The sequence below is a fragment of the Thalia democratica genome, chromosome 6 (assembly GCF_965202585.1).
Source record: "Thalia democratica chromosome 6, ktThaDemo2.hap1.1, whole genome shotgun sequence".
In the NCBI taxonomy this organism is placed as follows: Eukaryota; Metazoa; Chordata; class Thaliacea; order Salpida; family Salpidae; genus Thalia; species Thalia democratica.
Window position 1 is genome coordinate 45,621,375 of NC_139170.1, and position 24,014 is coordinate 45,645,388.

Consider the following 24,014-nt stretch of genomic DNA (forward strand, 5'->3'; position numbering starts at 1 on the left):
GACCTAAATTAACTTGAGTGGTGGGTGTATGGGGGGTGTGTCCACAAGAATATTATTTCAATTACGTAAATAACACACGAGCGAAATGGCAAGTCAGCTTATCTTGAGCTTGATTGGTTGAAAATTTTCCAATAAAGCTTGTTTTGATAATAGTACTATACGTAAAAGTATAGTAGCTCGTACAAGTTTGTTGTTGTTAAAATAAGTTGGTACAAAGTTAGTGTTTTTATAGTGGTGTTTACAAAACGTTCTTTGGCTGAGAGCTTCTAATAACATTTGTTTGATAAGTAGTATACTTTAAAAACAACAGTCTGTATTGATTTTTATTTTAAGAAGCTTTGAATTAAAATCCTTTAAAAGTGATAATAACAAATGTTTACATATAAAACTATATTTAAAAACAACAAGTCTGTATGTACTCTATTTATATTTTATTTTCGCTACGATAAATATCATAGTAAGCACAAAATATAAAAGTTTGACCACGTTCGACATTTCTATGATCACTGTAAATATGTAAAAGTAACTGAAACAAAATACTAAAAGTAAATAAAATTGTAATAAAAAAATTAAACCAACTTTTAAAAAGGCGAAAAAATTTATTCATGTTAGCACCTCCAATATCTAAAGTTAAAATAGAACCAGACACTAGAAAACTTTATCTGTTATAAACTTAAGCAGCGAAAACTTGTGTAATTAGTTCAGAAAATATGCAATTTTAAAGTGCAATTTGTTTAACTTTACATTTGAAACGTTGAAAATAAAGTATGCAAAACTTGTGTGTATCTCTAGAGGTTATTTGAATATCGTAAAGTTCATTGTGTTGACGAAAACTTAGGTAAACATAGACAAGTACCTTTCTGTAGATTTTAATTGTCTCAATTGAATGTTAAAATAGTACATAGTTGTTAATAGCAAGACAGTTGTGAAAATATTTGACTAATTCTTATTGTTATACTAATGATGTAAACATATTAATGTAATATACTATTTCAGTGATTAATTGTTTAGCATGTTTACAGTGTTTTAAACGTCTTTAAGTTACTTTGAAGTTAAATAAAATTAAAATTAGGAATTGAGTGTAAAATTTAGTTAATTAAAACATTATTGTTTCACTCTTAGGCAATACAACTAAAACATTACAAATAAAGCTTCAAATAACTATATTAGTTTGTACCATAATTATAAAAACTATTATAAATATAATACGAAATAGTGGCTATAACTAAACTTTACATTATTTAAAAATTCCAAAAACTATCTGCCAATGATAAACATTTGAAGCTTAAAAAAAAGAAATAACTTAATATAAAAATTCGTTCACGTTTTAAATATAGCTTATTTGATCTTTCCAAACATAATCCTTATATACTATCTTCAATATAACTCCAGAATACACAAACTGATTACTATCATAAAACTTATCAAGCATGGTTGCAAATAGTGCTGTTCATGAAGTCTGGGCAGGGGTCGCTGGTCCCGAAGGTCATCGGTCCGAACAAGTGGACTGAAAACAGGCAGGTCAGAACTCCGCCCACGTTCAGAACGGAACCCGCCTTGACCTTGAAAGAAAAAAAAAGTATTTTGATTAAATCAGTGTTTTAATTGGTAAAAACAGTCAAAGGAAGAAACTTAAACTGTCAACATCGGTACAGTTTGTAAAAACGCTTCTAATTTAAAGCTAGCTGTATTTTTTAAACTTATTGAAAAAGCAACAGCACTAACTTGTTTCAAATTTATAATAGAATTTTAATAGACAAAGATATATAGTGTGTTAGTTTACATCAAAAGAATTATGGTAGAAAAACAAATAATTTAAGTTAAAATATTTGCAGTTGCTTCCTTTGAAAGATCGGTTATAATTTCTAGTTAACTTATTTCATTTTCATCACACGAAATTCTACAATTTGCATATTTAAAGTAAACTACAATTTTTTCGCAAACTGCTTTGAAAATTCCTGTGATGTCTTAACCACCTAATTTATTTTTATAATATTTAAATAATTCAACAAACTCTCACCATGTCCATCATGTTGAGGTAGCCGTACGAGTAAGCGATGGCGTTGGGCGGCGTGGAAACCGGAAGCATGAACGCGTATGACGTCATAAGGGTACAGGGAAGCATCAGGTACAGCGGGTGCACTCCTATCGTCGAGCTCTGTAGGTAGAATTTTTAATTATTAGTTTATTTATTACAATAATTATTTACTATCTCAGTTGAATACAACGGGTGCACTCCTATTGTCTGTTTACAACTCTATTTATTTATCGTCGAGCTCTGTTTGGAATTAATGTGACGTCATAATACTGAAATATGTTTATGAGGAACAAGTTGAATAGAATATGAAATAATTTTCAAGTTGAGTTTGTGTTTTTTGTTACAAATAAGACTGATGTTAGAACTGCAGTTACCACTCGCAAATCTACGCACTCTCGTTTAGTTACGCGCTTTAGAGTTCTCAAAAAAAAACTAGAAAAATTTTTAACATTATAAATGTTTTGTATGTCTTGAGTTAGCAATTTATTGATTTTATATGATAATTTTAAATTAAATATTTTTAAATAGATATTTTAAAATACATAGGAGGAGATAGATTTTTAATGAAACTGAGAATTTTGAATTTTAAGTTTGTGCCTTCCATAAGGAACCTATTGTACTCCATAGCTTCGCTTTTTATAATTCAGGTGTCTTAGTCCCCCTTTATACCTTTAAATTAAACAAAGTACAATGCTCGACACCTCACAATTTTTACGAAATAAAGATTTATTTCAACTCAATAAATCTCTTTTATAAGCTAATTTGATTCATGCCTAACTAAGATTAAAAATATCTTTCTCGAATACCACGCAAGACAAGTTTAATTTTAGGTGGGCAAGGAACAAAGTAGGAAAAAGGACTTTGTACAACTATAAATAAACTTTCCACATGTATGCACAACTTGAATGAAAGCATTTTCGTTAGCAAAAAAAAAAAATCTCCAAGCTGTAACAAATCGAATGGATTATAAGAAAACAGCCAATATAGTAGGTATATTTGCGACCTCTCGTTTAGTTACGTTCTCTCTTTTCGCTGTAGACACAATGTGCGTAGATTCGCGAAAGGTGACTGTAATCAATTAACTTGGTTATTTGTACGTCACAATAAAGCTTTAAATGCAACATGTGAGTTTTTTGTGTTTTGAATAAAAATGTGGGCAAATAGCAAAACAATATTGATTATTCTACCGTATTGACTCACTATATCATATGATTATTATTTTAAATCTACATTAGCACTTAACCATAAATTTTTTTTTATAAACAAAGCTTGGTTAGAAAAAAAAACAATAATTTTGAAACACGCATTTGTAAGAATCAACTTATAAAACGGGTGATATATTGTTTCATACACTTGCTGAATTCAGTACATTACTTGAATATTTTTTTTAAATTAAAACAATAAATATAGTTCTTCGAGCACAAAACTTGAAAGATCTTTTCAGCGAAGATAAAAAATTCGAATTTAAATTAAAACAAAGCTAGAATATACTAGTTGGCAGAAGTGTGTGTTTTTTTCTTTTTGCCACGCTTGAATTAGATACAGATATTTAATAATGACAGTTTTTATACGTGACAACATTTAATATATTTTTTTGTATATTAACACTTTATACATTTCTACTGTAATATTTGGTTACTAGGGTCAAAACTGAAAAAGCACAAAAACTAAGTCACTATTCATATTACACAATACAAAAGAAAATAGCAATACACAAAAAAATAAAGCGCTACTTTTAATGTTAGTTTACAAACACAAACTTTCTGGAAGCAAGTTTCATTAGAATAAACAAATTATAATACATCAAAGAACAAAACTTGCATGAAAATAAAACATCCCAGAGGGCAAATAACAAAAGTGAACTGACTTGCCTTCACAAAATGTCTCGTATTTCAAGGAAGCATACTAACCACGAATTACCATGTACAACATAAGCGGAAATGTAATTTAATACTTGAATAAATGTTATTGTGCATCACTGCTTTATTTTTAATTAAATAACTTTAATTTTATTTAACTAGATTCAATTTGTTTTATTATAGTCTACTTATTAACTACACAAAAAAATTTGAAATTAATAAAATTTACTTTTAAAAAATTGATAAAAACTAACAGTTATTTGATTTATTTTTGACCTTTAGACTATGTCAGCTTTTTCTCTACTAAAATGTCAATTGAGCAAAATAAAGATATTTTTTCATAAACTATTTGTAATTAAAAACACAAACTAAAATATTCTCTCACTAAAATGTGAATAAAATAAACTTAATGTAATACATAAAACAAACACGAACCAGGGTGGCCAGTATGGGTAGGAACACGGTAGCGGTGGCAGTGTTGCTGGTGCATTGCGTCAGAATGCAGATGATCACTATGCACAGCACGCACACCACGAACGGAGGGATCGTACCGAATCCCGCCAGTTGCTCGCCTATGTACTTCGACAATCCCGATGCCTACGGAAAATCGAATTGTTTTTTAAGTCTTAAATCAAGACATGACGATGTTGTTTTTGTTTAAAACTTTAAAATTTCTATAATGCTTTTTAAACAAAAAATACGAGTATAGCAAAAATTTATATAAATAAACGTTTTATACATCAGTACTACACAAAGTTTTTTTTTTAAGTTTTAAAAAAGTTACATTACATTTCACAATAATTAGTTTCTATTAGTATTTCATGCAGTATACCTTTAGAATAATTAAACTATAGTTCATTTTACTATCATAAATGTTTATACTAGATTTGGTGTTTATATTTAAACTTATAATCGTTTTATACTTCTAATTATTAATAAAGAATACAAACAAGAGAAGTTTTTCTTCAAAAAATCTTTAAATTTCAACAAGAATCGTCGTAGTTTTTTTTTCAATAAACAAACAGCCACAACATTTTCTTTTTTTTTAGTATAAATAGAAACTATTTTAACTTTTTTTCATTTTTAGCCTTCATTAATAACCTTACTGCTCCAGTGTTAAAAACACTCATTGTAACAATCAGAAACTTTTTATTATTTATAAATATTAAACAAACAGTGGCTCCGTGCGCCATGGCGAAACTGCCACCTAGCAGCAGGATGACTCCCCACGGCATCTTCTTCTCCACCGTTTTCCACTCCAGCAGGGCCGGCACCGGTTTCGGTGGGGAAATGTCTGAATGAATAATAATACAATTTACATAATAAAAATAATAACATTTTTGTTAAATATAAAGTTGAAATTTTTCGAACATAAAATGTTTAAAAGGTATTTCGGCAATAAGTGTAAAAAAATATATTATTATTGATGGGAACTAGATGAGAGGTATTTAAAGTACATACAAAACTTGTAAAAAATAATTAATTTTGTACTTTTTTAAGTAGGAAAAAATAAAACTAAAACTATCTTAGTTTACAATTAATTATAATGACTATTCATAAAATTAGAAACAAATGTAATTGATTCGTTGCCAAAATATAATGCTTGCTAAAGTAACTAGACGTGTACTTGAAACACTTTAAACTTAAACTATAATCATCACCTTAACTACTGGTTATAATTGATAGAAAACAAACTTGCTAAATAAAAGCAAATTCTTAATGTATTTAATATCAGGCGTAAAAATATATTTAATTGAACTAAAACCATCGTATTAACTAAAAAAGTAATTTAATTACAAAATTAACCTTGTGCAGATCTGAAACACATGAAGTTGGGTCTCTGGGAAGGAAAAATGAACAAACAGATCACTATGATGATCGCAGTTGTAGCGTCTGTAACCGTCCTAAAATATTTAGTTTGTTTAATACTGATTTAAGTTTAATTAGAAGTAAAAGTCTAGTAAATACAAAAGTTAAAATTTATTTTCTACAGTCTAGTTAATCTTCATTGCTCATTGTAAAAAACTTACTGTACAGATTAATTTAAAATTTTTAGCTATATGAAACGATTTTTACAAAAAAGAAGCTTAGAGCAAATATAATTTCAATTTAATTTAAAAGTAAAGTACTGTTGATTTTATAATCCAAATATTGTGATAGTTTCAAAAAGATAACAAACAAAAAAGTCTAACATATATTTAAAACTAAACCACCTATTTTCATAGTAACAATTTTTAATAGAAACAAATTTAACCTTTCAAATTAAACGAACAACTAAAAGGAGAAGCTTTTAAAGTTAATTGAAAAAAATAACTATTTTAACTGCATTTTAGCAATTTCACCATTTAAAAAAATTTAAAAACTAAAAAATCGTTTGAACCTAATTATCAAACCAGCTAATTCAGCACTTTTTACCTAACAGTTAACTTTCAGTATATTACTTGAAATAAATTTCGAACAAACTTGTCATTAGCGTAGGATGTACCCCATCCAGGAACGAAACCAGGATTCCTTGTCAGCCACAAAAGCGCCAGTAAGGAGAAGAAGAACAAAACTGACTTCTCGGCGTAACTATAATAATAAATAATAATCGTCAATTAAATTTTAATTATCAAATAAATATAATATTTAAGTTACATAAAAAATAATGAAACTAAATTGTGTTAAGTACTAATAATTGCGCTTTACTTAACAATTTGTATACAGATATTACAAAAAAAAAGTATATATATAATGATTTTTTTTTCTAAGGAAAAAAACATCATTAAAGTAGTTTATCTAAATTTCGGTTTTATAATATTTTGTTAAAAAAGCGTTTTCAGATATATTTTTGAAAGGTGTAAATTTTCTTTAATCATTTTTTAAAATCTAAAAAGCAAGAATTATCATGTACAAAATTTAATTGTGTCTTTCAGTATTGAATACTTCTAATAAACATATGAATTCAAGAAAGCGTATGAATTCAAATTTAAATTTAAACCTAACCAATTATGTTTTCATAAACATATGTAATCTTTATCACGTTCTTTATTCAAATTTTAAACGAAAGGAGGTTTAAAGTATTTTCTAAATAAGTTTACTTATATCGCTTAAAATTTTCTAAATTAAATCACTTGTAAAAATTAAAATGTTCCAATAAAAAATTAATAAATGCACTTGAATCAATATTGCTGATAAAGTATAAACGTTGAACAACTTTAAACTCAAACTTTAGCTAGCCGCAATAAGCACTAGAATAGTTTTATATGGGTAAAAGTTCAACAAGTATGAAATTGTTTGGTTTGTTAAGCGTTTGATCAACAAAGTGCACTAATATAATTTGAACTATGCACTTTAATGGTACAAATTAAAAATCGGTAATATTTCATTTGAAAAAAATATTCAATGTTATTTACTAGTCATAAACACAAAAAGTGTCTTGTAAAAAAAAGAGTTTTTGTATTACATACAAAAAAACATTTTAAATAAATTTGGTAAAATTTCAAGATGTTTAACGTAAAAAGTGTTGTGTGTGGTCGCTTAACTAATAGAAGCCAATCAATCAAATTAATTATGTTTGAAACAAGCGGTGAAATATTAAAACTGGTCACGTAGCTATAATATCAAAGTTTATATTTTGAGAGTTACACTTTGTTTTTATCTAAGTTTAAACTAGATTCACTTTAAAAAATACTTTTCTACTTGACTATTTATAAATGAGAAAACAAATAAATACAAAAAAAAATTGTTTTAAGATATGTCAAGATACTTTAAAAAAGTTTTTGTATAAAATTAAGTTATTATCTTTTAATCAAGTATGTTTCTTACTGACTTTTGTAGCTTAAATTAAGTTATTTAGAGACAACTTACTATAATTAGCACAAATTATTATACTCTAATTTTGTTACAAAATGGAGAAAATTACAAAAAACTTAATTATGGTCATGAGTGTTATTTTTATAGTCAAATTAAATAAATATATTAAAAATTAGAGATAAAAATTAGATTTAATATTTTTTTTTATTTAATGCTGGACTATTTATTACCCAGAAAATATTTATAAGAGCCGTTTTAAACAGCTAAATAAAATATTTCAACTTTGTTTTAAAATAAATAAACATTTACAAAAGTTTGAACAATAAAAGAGAATTATCAAGATACTTTTTTATTAAAATTCATACTATATCAAACTTTAACATAGAATGTCATGCGTTATTACCACTAAATATTTTTGATCAGGGTAATATAATAACAGAAAACAAGCTCAAATTAGTAATCCAATACTTTTTTGTATTAAATTAAAAAAAAAAAGAATAATTACAAACCTTACAGGTCCTAGGTTATCATATTGCCTCTGAATCAGCCTCTCAGCTTCAATCTCCTTCCTTGACTTTTCTTTCTTCGAGTAAAATGTGAACAATTCTTTCAAACTGTTAAATATTTTAATTCTGAGAAAACATTTAGCCTTTTATTTTTATTTTACTGAACTTTTAAACTCGTTTCAATAAAATAAAACGTCGATTTTTTTTGGCTTGAAGGTGCAAGTAAAAACTATAGTTTTCAAATTACATTTTATTCTCTCAGTTTGATAAATATATTTTTTTAACACTAAAAATTTTATTTATTCTTTAATTACACCCCAGGCTGATATGAAAGCCTCTCTTCTAACGCGTAAAATATTTAATTTTAAGGCCATAGGGGGGGTAGAAGCCATTTTTTAACCAAAAATAACATATAGGCTTATATTATAGTAAATTTCATAACCTTTCAGATGCTTTTTTTAGATTTTAAAAATATTAAGTAACTTTTTTTTTATGACCGGTTATATAAAAATATTTATATAAAAAAATATAATTTACCAAAGCTTTAAAGCCGTTTTTCTCGAGATTTTAAAAACGGGCTTTAAAATCTATCTTCTCCTTCATTTTTCAAGCAATCTTCTTCAAATTTTCAGGAAATGTTCCTTACATTATGAGAAAAACACGTTATTTGTGAATTTTAATAATTTTAAAAAATAAAAATTTTATGACAAAAAAAAAAAAAAGTGATTTTTTATCAAAAAAAAAATTTTTTTTTCAAAAAAAAGGTATTTTTACTTGAATTTTTTTTAAGTCACAAATAACATTTTTTTGTTATTGTATAAAGAATAGACTGTAAACGTTTGAAGAAGATTGCTTAAAAAATGAAGGAGGAGATAGATTTTGAATGCATTAGTCTTTTTTCGCCGTTTTAGTTTTTCCTTCCCCATAAGGAACCTGTTATGCGGCCCGACTTTGGCCGGTCATATCTCAAAAACTAATTCGAATTTTTAAAAACGGTAAAAAGCAACTTGAAGCTTGGTAAAAACTCTATAAAATAAGATCAACTTGTAAAAAACATGGCCTACCCCCCCCTATGGCCTTAACATCCTATAACACACAGTGGGCTGGCAAGTGGCCATTGACTATTTTCGCGACTAAACAGTTAAAGCAAGATTTTTATTTAATTGTTTAGAGCGGGGTTTCGTCTTTTAAAAACTGGGTTTGTTTCTGTTCTGCTTAAAGTATACTAAAAGTTATGTAAGCTTAAATGTAGCCAAAGTTTGCTTTTTTTAAGTTTAAAAAAGCCTCAAAAAATGCTTAAATTTTTGTCAAAATTAAGGTCTACATCTACTGTTAAAAAACACCTTATAAGCTGTTATACATATACTTTTTTTTTAAGTTTTTTCATTTATTTGGTTTAATGTTAATTGAAAAAAGTCAAAATTCTTTGAATATTTAAACGTAAAAGTATATTATTTCTCACTTAAAAAATCTTCTATTCACGCCGAAAATTCATTGATGATTTTCTGGCAGTTTAGGGTATTCTTCAGGGTTAATTTTCTCAATTTGCCACCGTAGAACCAACATAATTTTTTTATATAATAATTTAGTAAAAATGACAAGGAATCTATATACAAATTTATAGACAAATCTATCATGTGGAATATATCTATTTTTTTAGGTTTTGACAAGCAATATTTCTGTTAAAAAAATTGATATAATATCCTATCCCTGGTTTTTCACTGTGACAAAAAAGACCATTTTGTATCTTCTAGAAGGTTCTTAATGTGTATAGATTCACTTACTTTTGTTTACAGATCATTTAAGCTCCAAGAATGATGAGAACAGTTAGTATTGGTCAAAACATGGTAGCTTAGTATATGTTTTAGTTATTGAAATATTTTTTTTTTTACTATTTTAGAAAATTAAAGGTTTTCTTGAAAAACCGGATCCCACAGGCCATGGTGGAACTTCTACAACAGGTAACGTAGTCAAAACTTTGCTAAACACCAATAATAGGACTCTGCTGACGAAGCATATTTCTGATGTTAGTTTAAAAGAAAACATTAACAAAATTATTTTGTATGTTTCCATTATTTTATGGCCTATAAATTCTAACAGAAAGTTTAATGTAGAGAAATAATCAGTTTTATGTCAAAAAACAATGATGCTGGTCATGTCGGTTAAATGGATTCGCTTTACACCAACTGCGCATACTGTTCTTGCACATAGTGCTGAACTAATTGAGCAAAAATACGGTAGAGGTTTGCTAAATTACACCGAAAGTGAATTGGAAGCTAACAACAAGTTTCTAAGACAGTACAGAATGAACTTTTCAAAGAAAACTTCTCAGTATGAAAATTTAACAGAATCTTAAATCGTTTATGGGACAAGAGTGACTACGATGTTAACAACACTTTAGACAGACTGAATTGCACTTATTGTAAAGAAGTTGGACATACTGCGCGAAGTTGTTTGCAGCTAAATGAAAATATTTCATCTTGTAGTTCAGAATGGGAAACGTTGTTACATATGCTTTGTGCTACTGAATACAGTGTTTTATTAATTTAAAAAACTTAATTTCAAAGAAGTTTTAAGAACTAACTGTTTGACTTATATTTTCTAGTAAATTTAAAATGTTTTTTAGTAATCACAGGCTAAATTATTTTGTTTTTTGCACTGTTTTGCAACGAATAAATGTTTTTATTGTTCAAAATGTTTACGGTTTTTTTCTTTTGATAAACTGGTACAAATGTAACGTTATTAATAATACAAACTTTGATATACAAAGATCAGCCTTAAATTAAAAATAAACTGTTTTAGAGTATAGTTTCACCCGGCTTGATATTAAAAATTCATTCATATTTAAACTAAAATGGAAGTAAATGTGACTATTTTGAGGTAGCCAATTATAATTTTCTTTTTTTTTTAAGTTTCTTTCTTTAAAATTTCATTAAAAATTTTCAAAAAAAAAAAAATTAAAAAAAAAAAAAAATTAAATAAAAACAAACATTATTCTTATTGTAACACTAAGTGTAACTTTAAATTGTATTATAGTGCTTCTTATGACAGTTTTATGTCAATGGCCGCTTAATCCCCGTTTTCAGCCCACTGTGTAACAGTTTCAATCAGCCAACTTGCAGCCAAGGAAGAGATATGTAAATATTCAAAATTACTTGCTAGTAGTTCGTTACTAAAGATCCTAACTGAACAAACTTGTTTGAATATATTTAATAATAATTTGCACATTACTTTTCTTTGTTAAATGTATTTCTGTGTGTTAAACAATTAACACACAGAAACGTACGTCAGATTAATTAAGAAATGTACTTCGCAAATTATTTTCATTGCTGAAGAGACGTATACACGTTTTTTTATTTCTAAACTTGCTTCTCTTTAATATTTCATCATATTTAATTTATAACAATCAACTCAACAAACTTGTATCCGAGGAACAGGTACTGGATCCACATCCAGGCAAACATGAGAAAGAGGACCATCCCTGGGAAGGCGAAGACCATCCACGATCCGAAATCAATTCCCTTGGCGGCGGGGAAAGCGCTGTGTTAGAAATTTGTAAAAAAGTTTTTTTGGAATGTTAGTTTTTACAAAAAATTTAAAAAGAATTTTTTTTCTGACGGATACAAATTAAAAGGGATAAAAGTGATAATAAAATGCCTCAGTTAAAACATAACCGTACAATGTGTTTTTATAAAATCTTTTTTAACAAAATAACTTAGAGACAAACTTTTCATAGTTGAAGTACCCGGCTGATTATAGTAACACTTTAATCGCTATAAAATCAAGTCACGCAAAAATATAAAAATCATCTTTAGTAAAACAGCCACTAACTCCTTGTTTTGTCCGGGCAATATTTTGTAAATATTTTTTAGTTGTGACTAATAAAATTAAGAATTTAACTGTAATCAATATTATAACTATAACAATTTAAAAAAAATTAAAAGTTTATCAAATATAATCAATACAACCACTCACTCTTTGTACTGCCCAAAAAGTATAAAAATTATTAGTCAATATCACTCACTGCTTTATTGTCTGACCATTATTTTGTAAATGTTAATATTATACTAACTTAATAAAACTTGAAATTTATCAAGTACAAATAAAACTACAAAACATAAAATAACATACACATCAAAACTCACTCTTTGTACTGCCCGACCAGTATGAGGTTGGGTCCGGTCCCGGTCAGGGTGGCGGTTCCCCCGATGTTGGCGGCGTAACACACGCAGATTGTCAGGGCTTTTCCCAGCCCCTCGTTCAATTTGTCCTCACTCTTGCTGAAGCCCACCTCGACCGGCTCTTTCTGCGTTGTTTTGTTTTTATATCAAAACAAATTTTTGGTTGTAAGTTTGGCAAAAATGTTTGTGATCATAATTTTGATTGCTGATGAAAAAATTATTTAAAAAAGTAAAAAAATCAGTTCTTTTTTTTAGTTTCTTATTGGAGCCTCTTTAAGGCCTGTAAGTAGTTATTTGTTCATGGTAGGATTTTTAGGTGTGTATAACATAACAAAAAATCAACGTATGATTTTTCTGATTTGAATGAATAATTTTATGAATATTTTTTTAGGATTTTTTTTCATACTAAAAATTCATTTCATGAAAACTAGTTAAAATATATTTCATAAAAACAATATACCTAAACAACCATTATTATGATGAAATTAATATTGTGAAAATATGTATTAGTATAAACATGACTCTTTGATCAAAAACATAACTTTTGAAAAATGAATAATAGATAAAACTAAGCATGGTGAAAATAATTAATTTAATCCCTTCTAAATACTTTTTTTTACTATAAAAGCAAAGTTTTTTATCATTTAATATTAAAATAAAAACTAACTTTCAACAGAGCTTGGTTTGAGTTGTCAGGTGCGGCAACATCCCCGCTTGCAAGATAGTTCTAAATAAGTTTTTAATTTTTAAATTAAATTTTAATCAAAATTTGTATGTGCAAATAAAAGTAGTTCTCTTGTAAATTTTTCAGTAAAAAAATAAATAAATATCAAAAGCAACTCACGCTATCTTGGACAGGTCTGCAAAAAATAAATAATTGTTAGTAATTGGAATTTATTCAGCACAAAATTAACTAAATATTAGTAATTGGAATTTCTTCAGCACAAAACAAATGTTAGTATTGGAATTTCTTCAGCACAAAATTAACTAAATGTTAATTATTGGAATTTATTCAGCACAAAACTAACTAAATTTTAGTAATTGGAATTTCTTCAGCACAAAATTATCTAAATGTTAGTTATTGAAATATTTAAAAACAAAATTAACTAAATATAAATTCTTACATTTTAACGTACGATTCGTTTTTGTTAGTGAACTTGACCGAACCGTTTTTCAATTCCTCCCCGAGAGCTTGAGCTTGCCCAATGTTGCCTATTTCCTGGGCTAATTAGTTTAATTATTGTTAGTTTAAATTAGTTGTGTCACTATTAAACTTATATTAAATAAAAATTTATAGATATTTATTTCACAAACATCAGTGATTGTGTTTTATTTTGTTAAATGTTAGAAATTATTAACTTTAATTTTGAAAGCTATCATGAATTTATTTTTTATATTATTATATGCTGTACAACGTTTTTGTAAATTTTAAATAGACATACGCCTCATAAAAACAGTTTATGTATATAAAACTTTAAATATTGAATAAATCTTTTATGGTAAAAATTATATTAGAAAAGATATAAATAGTTAAATATTATAAATTGAACTTGAAATAAAACTCATATATCGGCACGTGATTTGCCAGAAATGTGATAAATTTGTGAATGATGTCAACACATAACACACTAATTTTCTGTTAGCTACATGTTACAATTACTAATAATTATTTATTTTACTTAAAAAACTACATATTCTTGTATTACGTATTATAATCTGGTAACTTTAAAATGGCTGTAAAATATTTCAAACCTAGCTTGTTGTTGCCTACGAGGCAGTAAACAGCATTTTAATATACTATTATCTGGCGTGAGTTTGTAAGAAAATATGTGAACAATTTATCAACTTGCTTACCACGCAATAATGATAATTAATTTGTAAATAGCTACGTTTCCCAATTGGGTTTATTATTAATTACTTTGTAATTTATTAAACTGCTTTTGATGCGGCTAATATTGATATTACATACATAAACTACAAACACCTCTTTATATTTTAAAACAACAAGACGTTTATAAATAGTTTTTTGTAATTATTTAACATAATTAGTGTGAGGAAACTATAATTAAAAGTTTAAAACTTATAGTCGCTTACAAGTTACAAAGCAGTTAATAATGACTAATAATTATGTTCAACGTTGTATTAACTTGCCTACCAGGCATTATTTAATACATTAACTTAAATTGGTTACATTTTTGTGGCTTTGTTATCAATTAATTTGCTGTTGCTTTTACTAGAGGATTATTAACGATGACCGTAAACTATTTATCAACTTAACCACGTTTTATTGTTTAGAATTTTATTTAAAATAATCTGTATAACTGTATAAAATTAACATTTGATTAGTTTATTGTTGTTTACCAAGCAATTTACAAAGCAATAATAGTTTTCAAAAACAACAAAACTACAATACAATAACCCATTAGTAGTTAAGTAATCAAAACAATTCGTTGACAAATATTTTTCTATTAAATCTTTTTGTTAACAGTTTAAAATAATTTTTTTGATGAATATCTTGAAAATTTGTACAAAGTTGTAAAATATATTTAAAAGTAAATTAATTCAAACAGCTTCTTATATCAAATTAAAACAATACAGACCGGTTTTATAAAACGTGTAAGCCTAATGATATTTAAAATTGCAAATAAATTGTTGAGGTTTTTTAAGTACACTTATTTCTCGCAACACAAAATTTGTTTGAAGCTATTATGTTCGTGTATATTTGCTGTTAAACTAATTCTATGTAACACAAAACTTTATAAAAATACTGAAAAAATACATTATGAGAAGTCGTTTTAGTGAAAACTTCGTTTAATTTATTCTTTATTACTTGCAATTAAAAAATGGAAACTTCATATAGTTTAATACGATTTTTTTATTACTTAACTTTAGCTACTATGTCAATAAATAGATATGATTAAAAATTAAGTTAATGTTGTTTGCTTTTTTTATTTAGTTAAAACAAACTTATTTAAAACCAAAAAATGCAACATAGTTTAAACCAAATAAATAAAAAATCAATTTTGACAAAAAAATTTTAATATTGTATTAAAACAAAATGAACATTAAAAAAAATAAAAAGTTTTCTTTATTTTTTTAAAATTCATGTGCATAGTAGCCACTAAATTTGGCCTTTTCTCTTGTGCTTATGTTTTTTGCTAATATTTGGGACATTTTGGTGTTTTCGAGTATTTTTTGCAACTATGGTCATGCGGTGCACTATAAATCAAGGCTTGCCAAAGAAATGTTAAGTTTAGGAAATCCGGGAAACAAGCAATAAAAATATTTGTGAAAATTAGTTTTAGTTAAAAAAACTTTACAATGAAACAGCAGTACTGAATTTTATCGCTTAAATTATCTCCATTTTAGGTTGTAATAAAAAAATTCTTAAGCTAGTATTCATAACCAGCAAAAATAAATATACTCTATACCTATCAATATATTTCAATCATTAAAATAGTGCCTTAAAGATCCAAAATCTTAATACAACCGTTTTTTTTTCAATAATAGTAAACTTTTTTTTTCTAAGTTCCTCAGATTTATGTTGGGTATTTTTTGTTAGCGTTTTATATTTAAAACCTTAAATCTCCACTTACACAATTTTAAAAACTATTTTCAAACAATTTTAATACTGAATACTAAAATAACCAAATAGTACACAAGAAATAAATAGTTATTAACAACTAACCCAGATGACTCGTTGAATTTTTCTTCTCCTCAATGTTTTCATCGCTTCTGTACGGTGTGCTTCTTCCCGAATCCTTGCTCGTGTCATCTTCAAACTATCAAAATATTTAATTACATTTAATTTTAAAATATTGATTAAAATAAAAAAAAACATTCAGGCGACTTGTGTTCGAACAGTATACAATTGAAAGTGCATTTTTATTTAGAAATGATTAGTACAACTTGTGCTTTAAAAAATTGCATTAATGTGTATGTATCAATGTGCTTAGAAAAAATCCTCGCTACCATTGAAAAAAACACGACTAGCATCTCTAACTCAGTTTGATTTCAAACCCCACTAAAATTTTAAACAAAAAAAACGTAATTTTTATTTTAAAATTCACACCAACTTTGTTATTGTCTTCGGTGAGAGACTGCAGTACAGCTTGCGCGATGGGGATCATCATGGCCGTGGTGGCAACGTTGCTGATCCACATCGACAAGAACGCCGTCGTCGTCATGAACCCGAACAACAACCTGATTACGAGTTATCAAATTTTATATACATAATATTATCAGGAACAATACCTGGTTTTATTACAACTTTATAATAAACAATATTGTTAGGATATTTAAGTAAGTCTAGGCATGAGACTTGTCAAAAAGTCATTTTTCAAACATAATTGTTGTAGTGGTTTCTACGACAAGGGTATATACTACCTCAAAAACAAAATTATTTTGAACTATAGTTTTTACTTTAGTTGTATGTTTAAATTCTCGTGCGCATAAAGTTATAGTGTTATGAAGTAAAGTCAATAGAAAATTAAACTTATGAGATTAATATAGTTTAAAATAATAAAAATCATTTATCAATTCAGAAGTTAATAGTATTTATTCTCTCATAGTAATCTTTGTGTACATTAAAAGCTACTGAATTACGTAAAAATAATCTAAAATAAATAAACAAATAATAGTCTAAAAGTGTTAAAAATCATTAAAAAAATTAAAACTTTAGAAAATAAAAAGATACTGAAAGTAGTAGTGAGTTTTGTTCTATCATGTTAACCTAACTTATTGATTTTTGAAAAAGTATCGTTTTTCAAATATAATAATTTACCTACTGTTTATTTTTAATTCCAAAGACAAACCTTAAAAAACTAATCAAACAAAGGTATTACAAAAGTAAAGACTAAGGAAATAAGTTTATTGCTATTTTTTTTTTAACTATTTTTAATCTAATCTCCTTTTAATACTCTAAAATAAGATTTATTTTAATTCTATTCAAAGTTAATTTGTCTCTGAAGTAATTAAAATGCGCTTATAAAAGTTGTATTTCAATTTTTTCTAATGAAAATAGTTTTTTGACTATGGTAAAAAATATATGTGCGAAAACCACCATTTTTTTCCAATAAGTATCTTATCATATAAAAAATACGTTGTTAGTCTAACTTTTTCACAAAGTAATGTAAGATAAAAGTGACTATGATGTAAATAAATTTTATTGATTTACTTACTTATCAAAGTTTATATGGATAGCAAAAACACTATAATATATACTACTTTAAGCATGAGTATTTTTGAATTTTTATAATAGACCACAACTTGTTTCTAATAAGAATGTCAACATAAAAATTTTTAAACATTACAAAAATTTTTTTTTCCACAAAAAAGTCTTATTTAAAATTTTAAAAGGTCATTTAATTTTCTTAAAATATTTTCAACTTTTTTTATTTATTTTATTAGAAATGAAATCTTAAGATTAAATAAATTTTATAATTGATAAAACATATTTAACAATGTATATAAAAAAAACTATAATAAATCAAAAAAATAGACTTGATAATCATATGATGGCTAACAATTCATAGGTATAGTATTAGTATTATGCGTTTTATAAAATAAGTTTGTACTAAACTGTAGCAAATAAGTTAAATTAAAACTTTTTATTTTTTTTTAATTAAAAGTAATTAGCTGTCTAGTGGTATAACTAGTCAGTATTAATTGTTATATTTTAAATATTAAAATATTTTTAAATACTGCATAAGTCCATTCAATGAGTACAAAGGTTCTTCAAACTATTTTTTAAGCTAACAAAAACAGCAACTTTTGAATATATTTGGATTTTTTAAATACTTTGTTAAACTTAAAACATTACAATTTCAATACATATATTTTATCTTTTATACAATATCTTTTAAAATATCAATTATCTTTGCAACAGGAATGTAAGATTACACCAATTACAGTATCAGATAAGCTTTTAAATGCCAAAATTAGATAAAATACAAAATATGGTTATAAATAGGTTGCCGCAATATAAACACGTAAAAGTTGTGAAAAGGTAATTAAAAAAATGCTAAGGTTAATTTATAAAAAAGTAAAATTAGGTTATCACATGTCGGTCACTGCTGCTTTTAGTAAGAATCAATAAAATTTTATTCTATTTATAAACAGAAATAAATAAGTGAATGTAAAACTTAAAAACCAAAATAAAATAGATTTGTTGGGACTAGAGTTAACTAAGTTAAAAATTATTTGAAAATATAAGTACACTTTAGTCTTACAACAATAATATATCTATTGTAATTTATTATTCTAAAGATAATATTAAGAGTATTATCAATGATAAAAAAAAAGTTTTAAAAACTTCAAAATTTTCATTATAATCATAACTTAATTTTACATTTAAAATTTCTATTTAATTAAAATATATAAAATATATACAATAATGTTTTTCATCAAAAGTAGTTTAATGAAGTACACAAAAATTATGTGTAAAATTTTATACTTTTAAAACTTTAACTGCAATGCGTTGTGTAAACATTACAATTTCAATACATATATTTTATCTTTTAGAATTAAAATATCTTTTAAAATATCAATTATCTTTGCAACAGGAATGTAAGATTACACCAATTACAGTATCAGATAAGCTTTCAAATGCTAAAATTAGATAAAATACAAAATATGATTATAAATAGGTTGCCGCAATATAAACACGTAAAAGTTGTGAAAAGGTAATTAAAAAAAATGCTAAGGTTATTTTATAAAAAAGTAAAATTAGGTTATCACATGTCGGTTACTGCTACTTTTAGTAAGAATCAATAAAATTACATTCTAATTATAAACTGAAATTTCTGTAAAAATCTATAAAAAAAAACAATCTATCTTGAGCATAAATTTATACTTTAAATTTTTATTTATTACAATTAAACAAAATATTATTTTACGCTATTTTTGTTATTAAATAAGTTATTTTTTACTGTAAACATTATTATTAAGTGATGTTTAACCAGCTTGGAAATTTTGTATCAAGTATGTATTGTTAATAAAAAAAAAGGCAAAATCTACTGTTTTTAGTATGTTACAAGCTAACTATGTTATGATTATTTTAAATACATATTCATTTCTAATGTTGTTTAGAAATGTCAAAAATATTACTATGCTGAAATGATTGTAAGTTGACAAACTTTGTAAAACAAAGTTAAATATGAAAGAAAATATGTGAATATAAAAACTTAATAACCAGAATAAAATTGGTTTGTTGGGACTAGAGTACAACTAAATTGAAAATTATTTGAAAATATAAGTACACTTTAGTACTTTTACAACAATAATATATTTATTATAATTTACTATTTTAAAGATAATAATAAGAGTGGTATAAATTATTAAAAAAAAGTTTTAAAATGAACTTTAATTATTACTTAATTTTACAATTAAAATTTATATTTAATTATAATATATAAAAAATATACATAATGTTTAATGAAGTACACTAAAAATATGTGTAAAATGTTATACTTTTAAAACTTTAACTGCAATGCGTTGTGTAAACTTTACAAGATATTATTCTTTAAAAACTAAAACTTAAAGATAAGTTATATATATATTTTTTTAGATTGACAAACCTTATTAAAGAATGCAAGTAAAAGTAGGTTAAAAGGAAAACACTTTTGTCTTAAAAATGTTTTAAGTGCTTAAAAACTTTAAGTGCAAAAAAAAATTATAACACTTATTATGCTAATATAAAAAAATATATATCACTGTTCGTAGATAAAACATATTTTCAGTGCTGATTTTAATCAAAACAAAAAATATTTGCAATTATCAAAACACGTATTTGCATTTCCTTTGGGAGTCTTTTCTGCAGACAAATTTGATTAACTAATTACTTCAATATCCTCATATTACCTGAGACCTTTGTACACCGTTTTAAAGCTATTTTATTTTATCTATTCATTTGTACTGGTTTAACATATTTCAAGACTTTAAACGTAATGTAATCACAATAAAATAAATATTTTGTTGTTTAAACTTTTTTAATTTGTTTGAGTAGAGTATTTATTTAGTTTTTTTTTGTTTCACTTAAATATTTATTAGGACAAGTTATGGACTAATATAACAAAAATAATGTTTATAGGTTCGACACAGAACATTTTGACTATTTAAACTTTATCCTACTTTACAACAAAACACCTTGTGTGGTTTTTTACATGGTGTTAAGTTTTATTTTTTATGAGAAACTATATAATTACCAAATTTTTAAGCAATTCTTATAGATTTAATACACCTTACAAACTTGATAAAAAATTCCTCTGTAGTAACATATTCTCTTAATGTAGTTTTCACATAAACATTGAAATTATACACAGAAGTAATAAAAAGATAAGTTTGAAATTCAATTTAACATGTTACTAGATATTTTTCATTTTATAAGAGTTCAATTACTAGCTCTATATTAGAAACTTTAAAAAGTAATAAAATCTTAAATATAATGATCTAGGTAGAAAGTTTTATTTTCTCCAAACGTGTTAAATAAAGTTGAAGTAATTGTAAAAACTTTAAAGGTTTTTATTTGTTAAAAATCTCTTGATAAACAAATAATTGATATTTTTAGACACTTTTTAGAATAAAAAAAAAACAAAAACGTTGAATACTTTTAATCATAAAAAGTATTCAGTCGCTAAAACTTTAAAGGCATAGAAGGGGTAGGGATTTTTTCATATGTTGATTTTGTTTTAAATATTATTAATTTAGCTAACAGTTGCTTTTAACAATTTCTTAAAATGAAAATAAGTTTTTAAGATGTGAGGGGACATACCCGATAATAAAATTGGATCCTTATGGAATGGCAAAGTTAAAAAAGCAAAAAAAAAAAAGACTAATTCAGTAAAAACCTATATTTTTCTAATAAATGTAAGCAGTCTTTTTCAAACTTTTTAGGTATAATCTAACTAAACTTAACAGTATTGTAGAAATTTTCAAAATTTTGACTAGTTTTTGCTTTTTTCTTTTTGTCAAATATTTCTATTTAATTGTTTGTGTACAGTTTTTTGTATAATGCAAGGAACACTTCATCAAATTTTAGGTCAATAGCTTGAAGAATGAAAGATAAGACATATTTTAGTGAAATTATAATTTCCAGCAAAAAAAATTCAGCAAATACAATTGCATTGATTTATTTTCCAAAAATAACTGTATTTCAAATGTTAATTTTTTTTATATAAAAAAACTTACTTATAGTTTATACACTAAGCTTTTATCTAAAAACCAGTGTTTATTAAAAAAAATCTTTAACTAGACTAATAATCAAAATAAAATAGTTTTCTATCAAACATGTAGAACTTGGATGACTCATTAAACAGCAGTTTCGTACTTACCATTTAGGCTTGGCGCCAACTTTGGTAAGCACTTTCAACGCAATTCTCTTGTGCAAGTTCCAATGCTCCACGGCAACTGCGACAGTCAGACCGCCCAGAAACAGAACGTTTGTGTCTTTCAAATACATTTTTGATATCTGTTTTGTATGAGTTGTTTAGGTTAAAAGTTTTGTTATTAAAACTTATGCAAAAGTCTATTTCTGTATTGCAAACACTGTGTGGTAGAAATTTTTAGAAATGATAATTACTTAATCAACAAAAGCAAGAAAAAAAAATTTTTTTAAGTAATCAACTTTATTTTTTCTATTAATATTATACATATTTTAAAGTAAAATATAATTGTTTAGCATTTAATTCAAATATATTCATTAGTGTTTACTTTTATTTTATTTATAACTGTTCACTTTTATTCATTTTCATTAGTGTATATTAATTTTTTAAATAGTGTTTACTTTTATTGTATTTATAACTGTTCACTTTTATTCATTTTCATTAGTGTATATTAATTTTTTTGAAAATTAGAACTATTTTTACATAATTAATTAAGTTATCAGTCACTGTTTAAGCTTGTTCAAACTGGAGGTAACTTTTGAAAATTAAGAAATCAAACTTAGAGAGTTTAATAGGTTCTTAATGGGAGGTGCGTGCAAACTGAAAAGGCAGAAACATACTATTTCATTTAAAATCATTTTTGTACTTCATTTTTGAGCAACGTTTTTAAGCTTTTTCAGAGTAACCTTTATTAAGTTTTTAACAGCTTGTAGGAAACAGATTTTTTAATCTTTTTTATTATTTATATTTAAAAAAAATATTTTTTTTTTTGGTTTTATGCTATTTATCAAATCCTCTTCCAACACGTTGTTTGTAATATTAAAAAGAACATTTTCAAAAAACTTAAGTAAATTGCTTCTAAAATGACAAAAAAGATAGGTTTTTATTATTTTTTTCAAAATTCCAATAACATTAGCCTTGAAATTTTTGATTCCACAAGGTTGTATTATACTTTTTTTACAAAATTGGTTATATCCAAAAAAGTTGTTAAAATTGTTTTCTCTATAAAAAGCATCTAATGGTATCACTCTAAGCATTCATATAAGAACCAATTTTTATTTTTGTAAATAAAATATTGGACTGTCTATGCCCTTAATTTAGTAATTAATAATAAGTTTAGCAACTAATTATTAAACTAAAAGTACCTTTTTTAGTTTAGGAGTTACTAAAATATTTAGGGTTATAGAAAACAACTTAAAAATAAATCACGATTTATAATACATAAGAGACAATTGTGTATACAAAATTTTGATGCACATCATTATATTTGTTAAGGATTGGATATGAATTTTTACATAAAAAACTTCTAACTTCTCCAGCTTTGCTTATTCTGAAAAATGGATAGAAAATGAGGGGAAGCAGAGATGTGACGGCCAGAGGAAGAACCTCAAAAATCCAGTAGACAGCCATAAGCAGGATAGTGTAGGCACACTTCATTTGCTAAAAAGTAGACAAAAATCTTTATTATTTGTGAAAGAATTCAAATTTTATTAAGATATATAAAGTACTTTAAGTAGTATTTTTACTAATTAGCTTTACAGCAATAAAAACTAAAATAACATTGAGTATATAAGAAAATATTTCATAAAGTTAATTATCATGTCTTTTACAAAAATATAGTGAATGAATAATCTATGATAATTACATTTCTGGGGCTTTACTATTGCCTAACTTTTAAATTAAGTACAATAAGTTTAAAGAAAAAAAAGCAAAAAACAATTACTTGTTCCTTTTCATCGGGAGCAAATGTTATCACAGGAATCAACAACAGAGGTGTCAGTATAATTATGACTGTTTTCCGAAAGATGTACAACTCAGAGAAGATACCCATGTTTGTATATTGTCTTGACTTCAAACTTATACAAAACTTATTTCATCTACAAAAATACTCTTATGTTATATTGAAATTAAAAATCCATGGTCAAGTTCAATATATAACAAATATAAAAAGTAATAGTTTTCAATACTTGTTAACTACATAATAATTTTTTGCAAGTAAATTTTATAAAATTTGATACTAAAATATTAATGTTTATGTAAAAATTTATATTGAAAATCTAATTTGTGAAATTTGAATAAGTAAAACAGTTTAAAGCTAACTAACTAAAAATTTCACCAACTCTTTTAGATTTTGCAGAAAACAATGTTTTAAAAAATGTTGTTTTCTTTTCAACAACATTTTTTCTATTTTAAAAATGTTTTGTTTTTTGTAAAATGTTTTTACCTTGTGGGACTACTTAAAATTAAATATATGT

The 24,014-nt window shown here is 25.4% G+C and overlaps 1 protein-coding gene across 1 annotated transcript; it reads right to left on the reverse strand.

Annotated features, from left to right (window-relative positions):
- Positions 1–414: 414 nt before the first annotated feature.
- Positions 415–23,632, reverse strand: LOC145838220 (Na(+)/citrate cotransporter-like). Its single transcript, XM_082945781.1, has 17 exons — positions 23,483–23,632; positions 23,071–23,199; positions 21,709–21,845; positions 16,456–16,582; positions 16,068–16,161; positions 13,504–13,603; positions 13,224–13,239; positions 13,047–13,106; positions 12,344–12,504; positions 11,619–11,738; positions 8,202–8,306; positions 6,361–6,468; positions 5,704–5,801; positions 5,073–5,191; positions 4,333–4,494; positions 2,021–2,158; positions 415–1,562 (listed from the first exon to the last, which is right to left on the reverse strand). The coding sequence occupies exons 1-17, from the start codon at positions 23,588–23,590 to the stop codon at positions 1,425–1,427; spliced, it is 1,920 nt and encodes a 639-aa protein (XP_082801907.1). The 5' UTR covers positions 23,591–23,632; the 3' UTR covers positions 415–1,424.
- Positions 23,633–24,014: the final 382 nt, after the last annotated feature.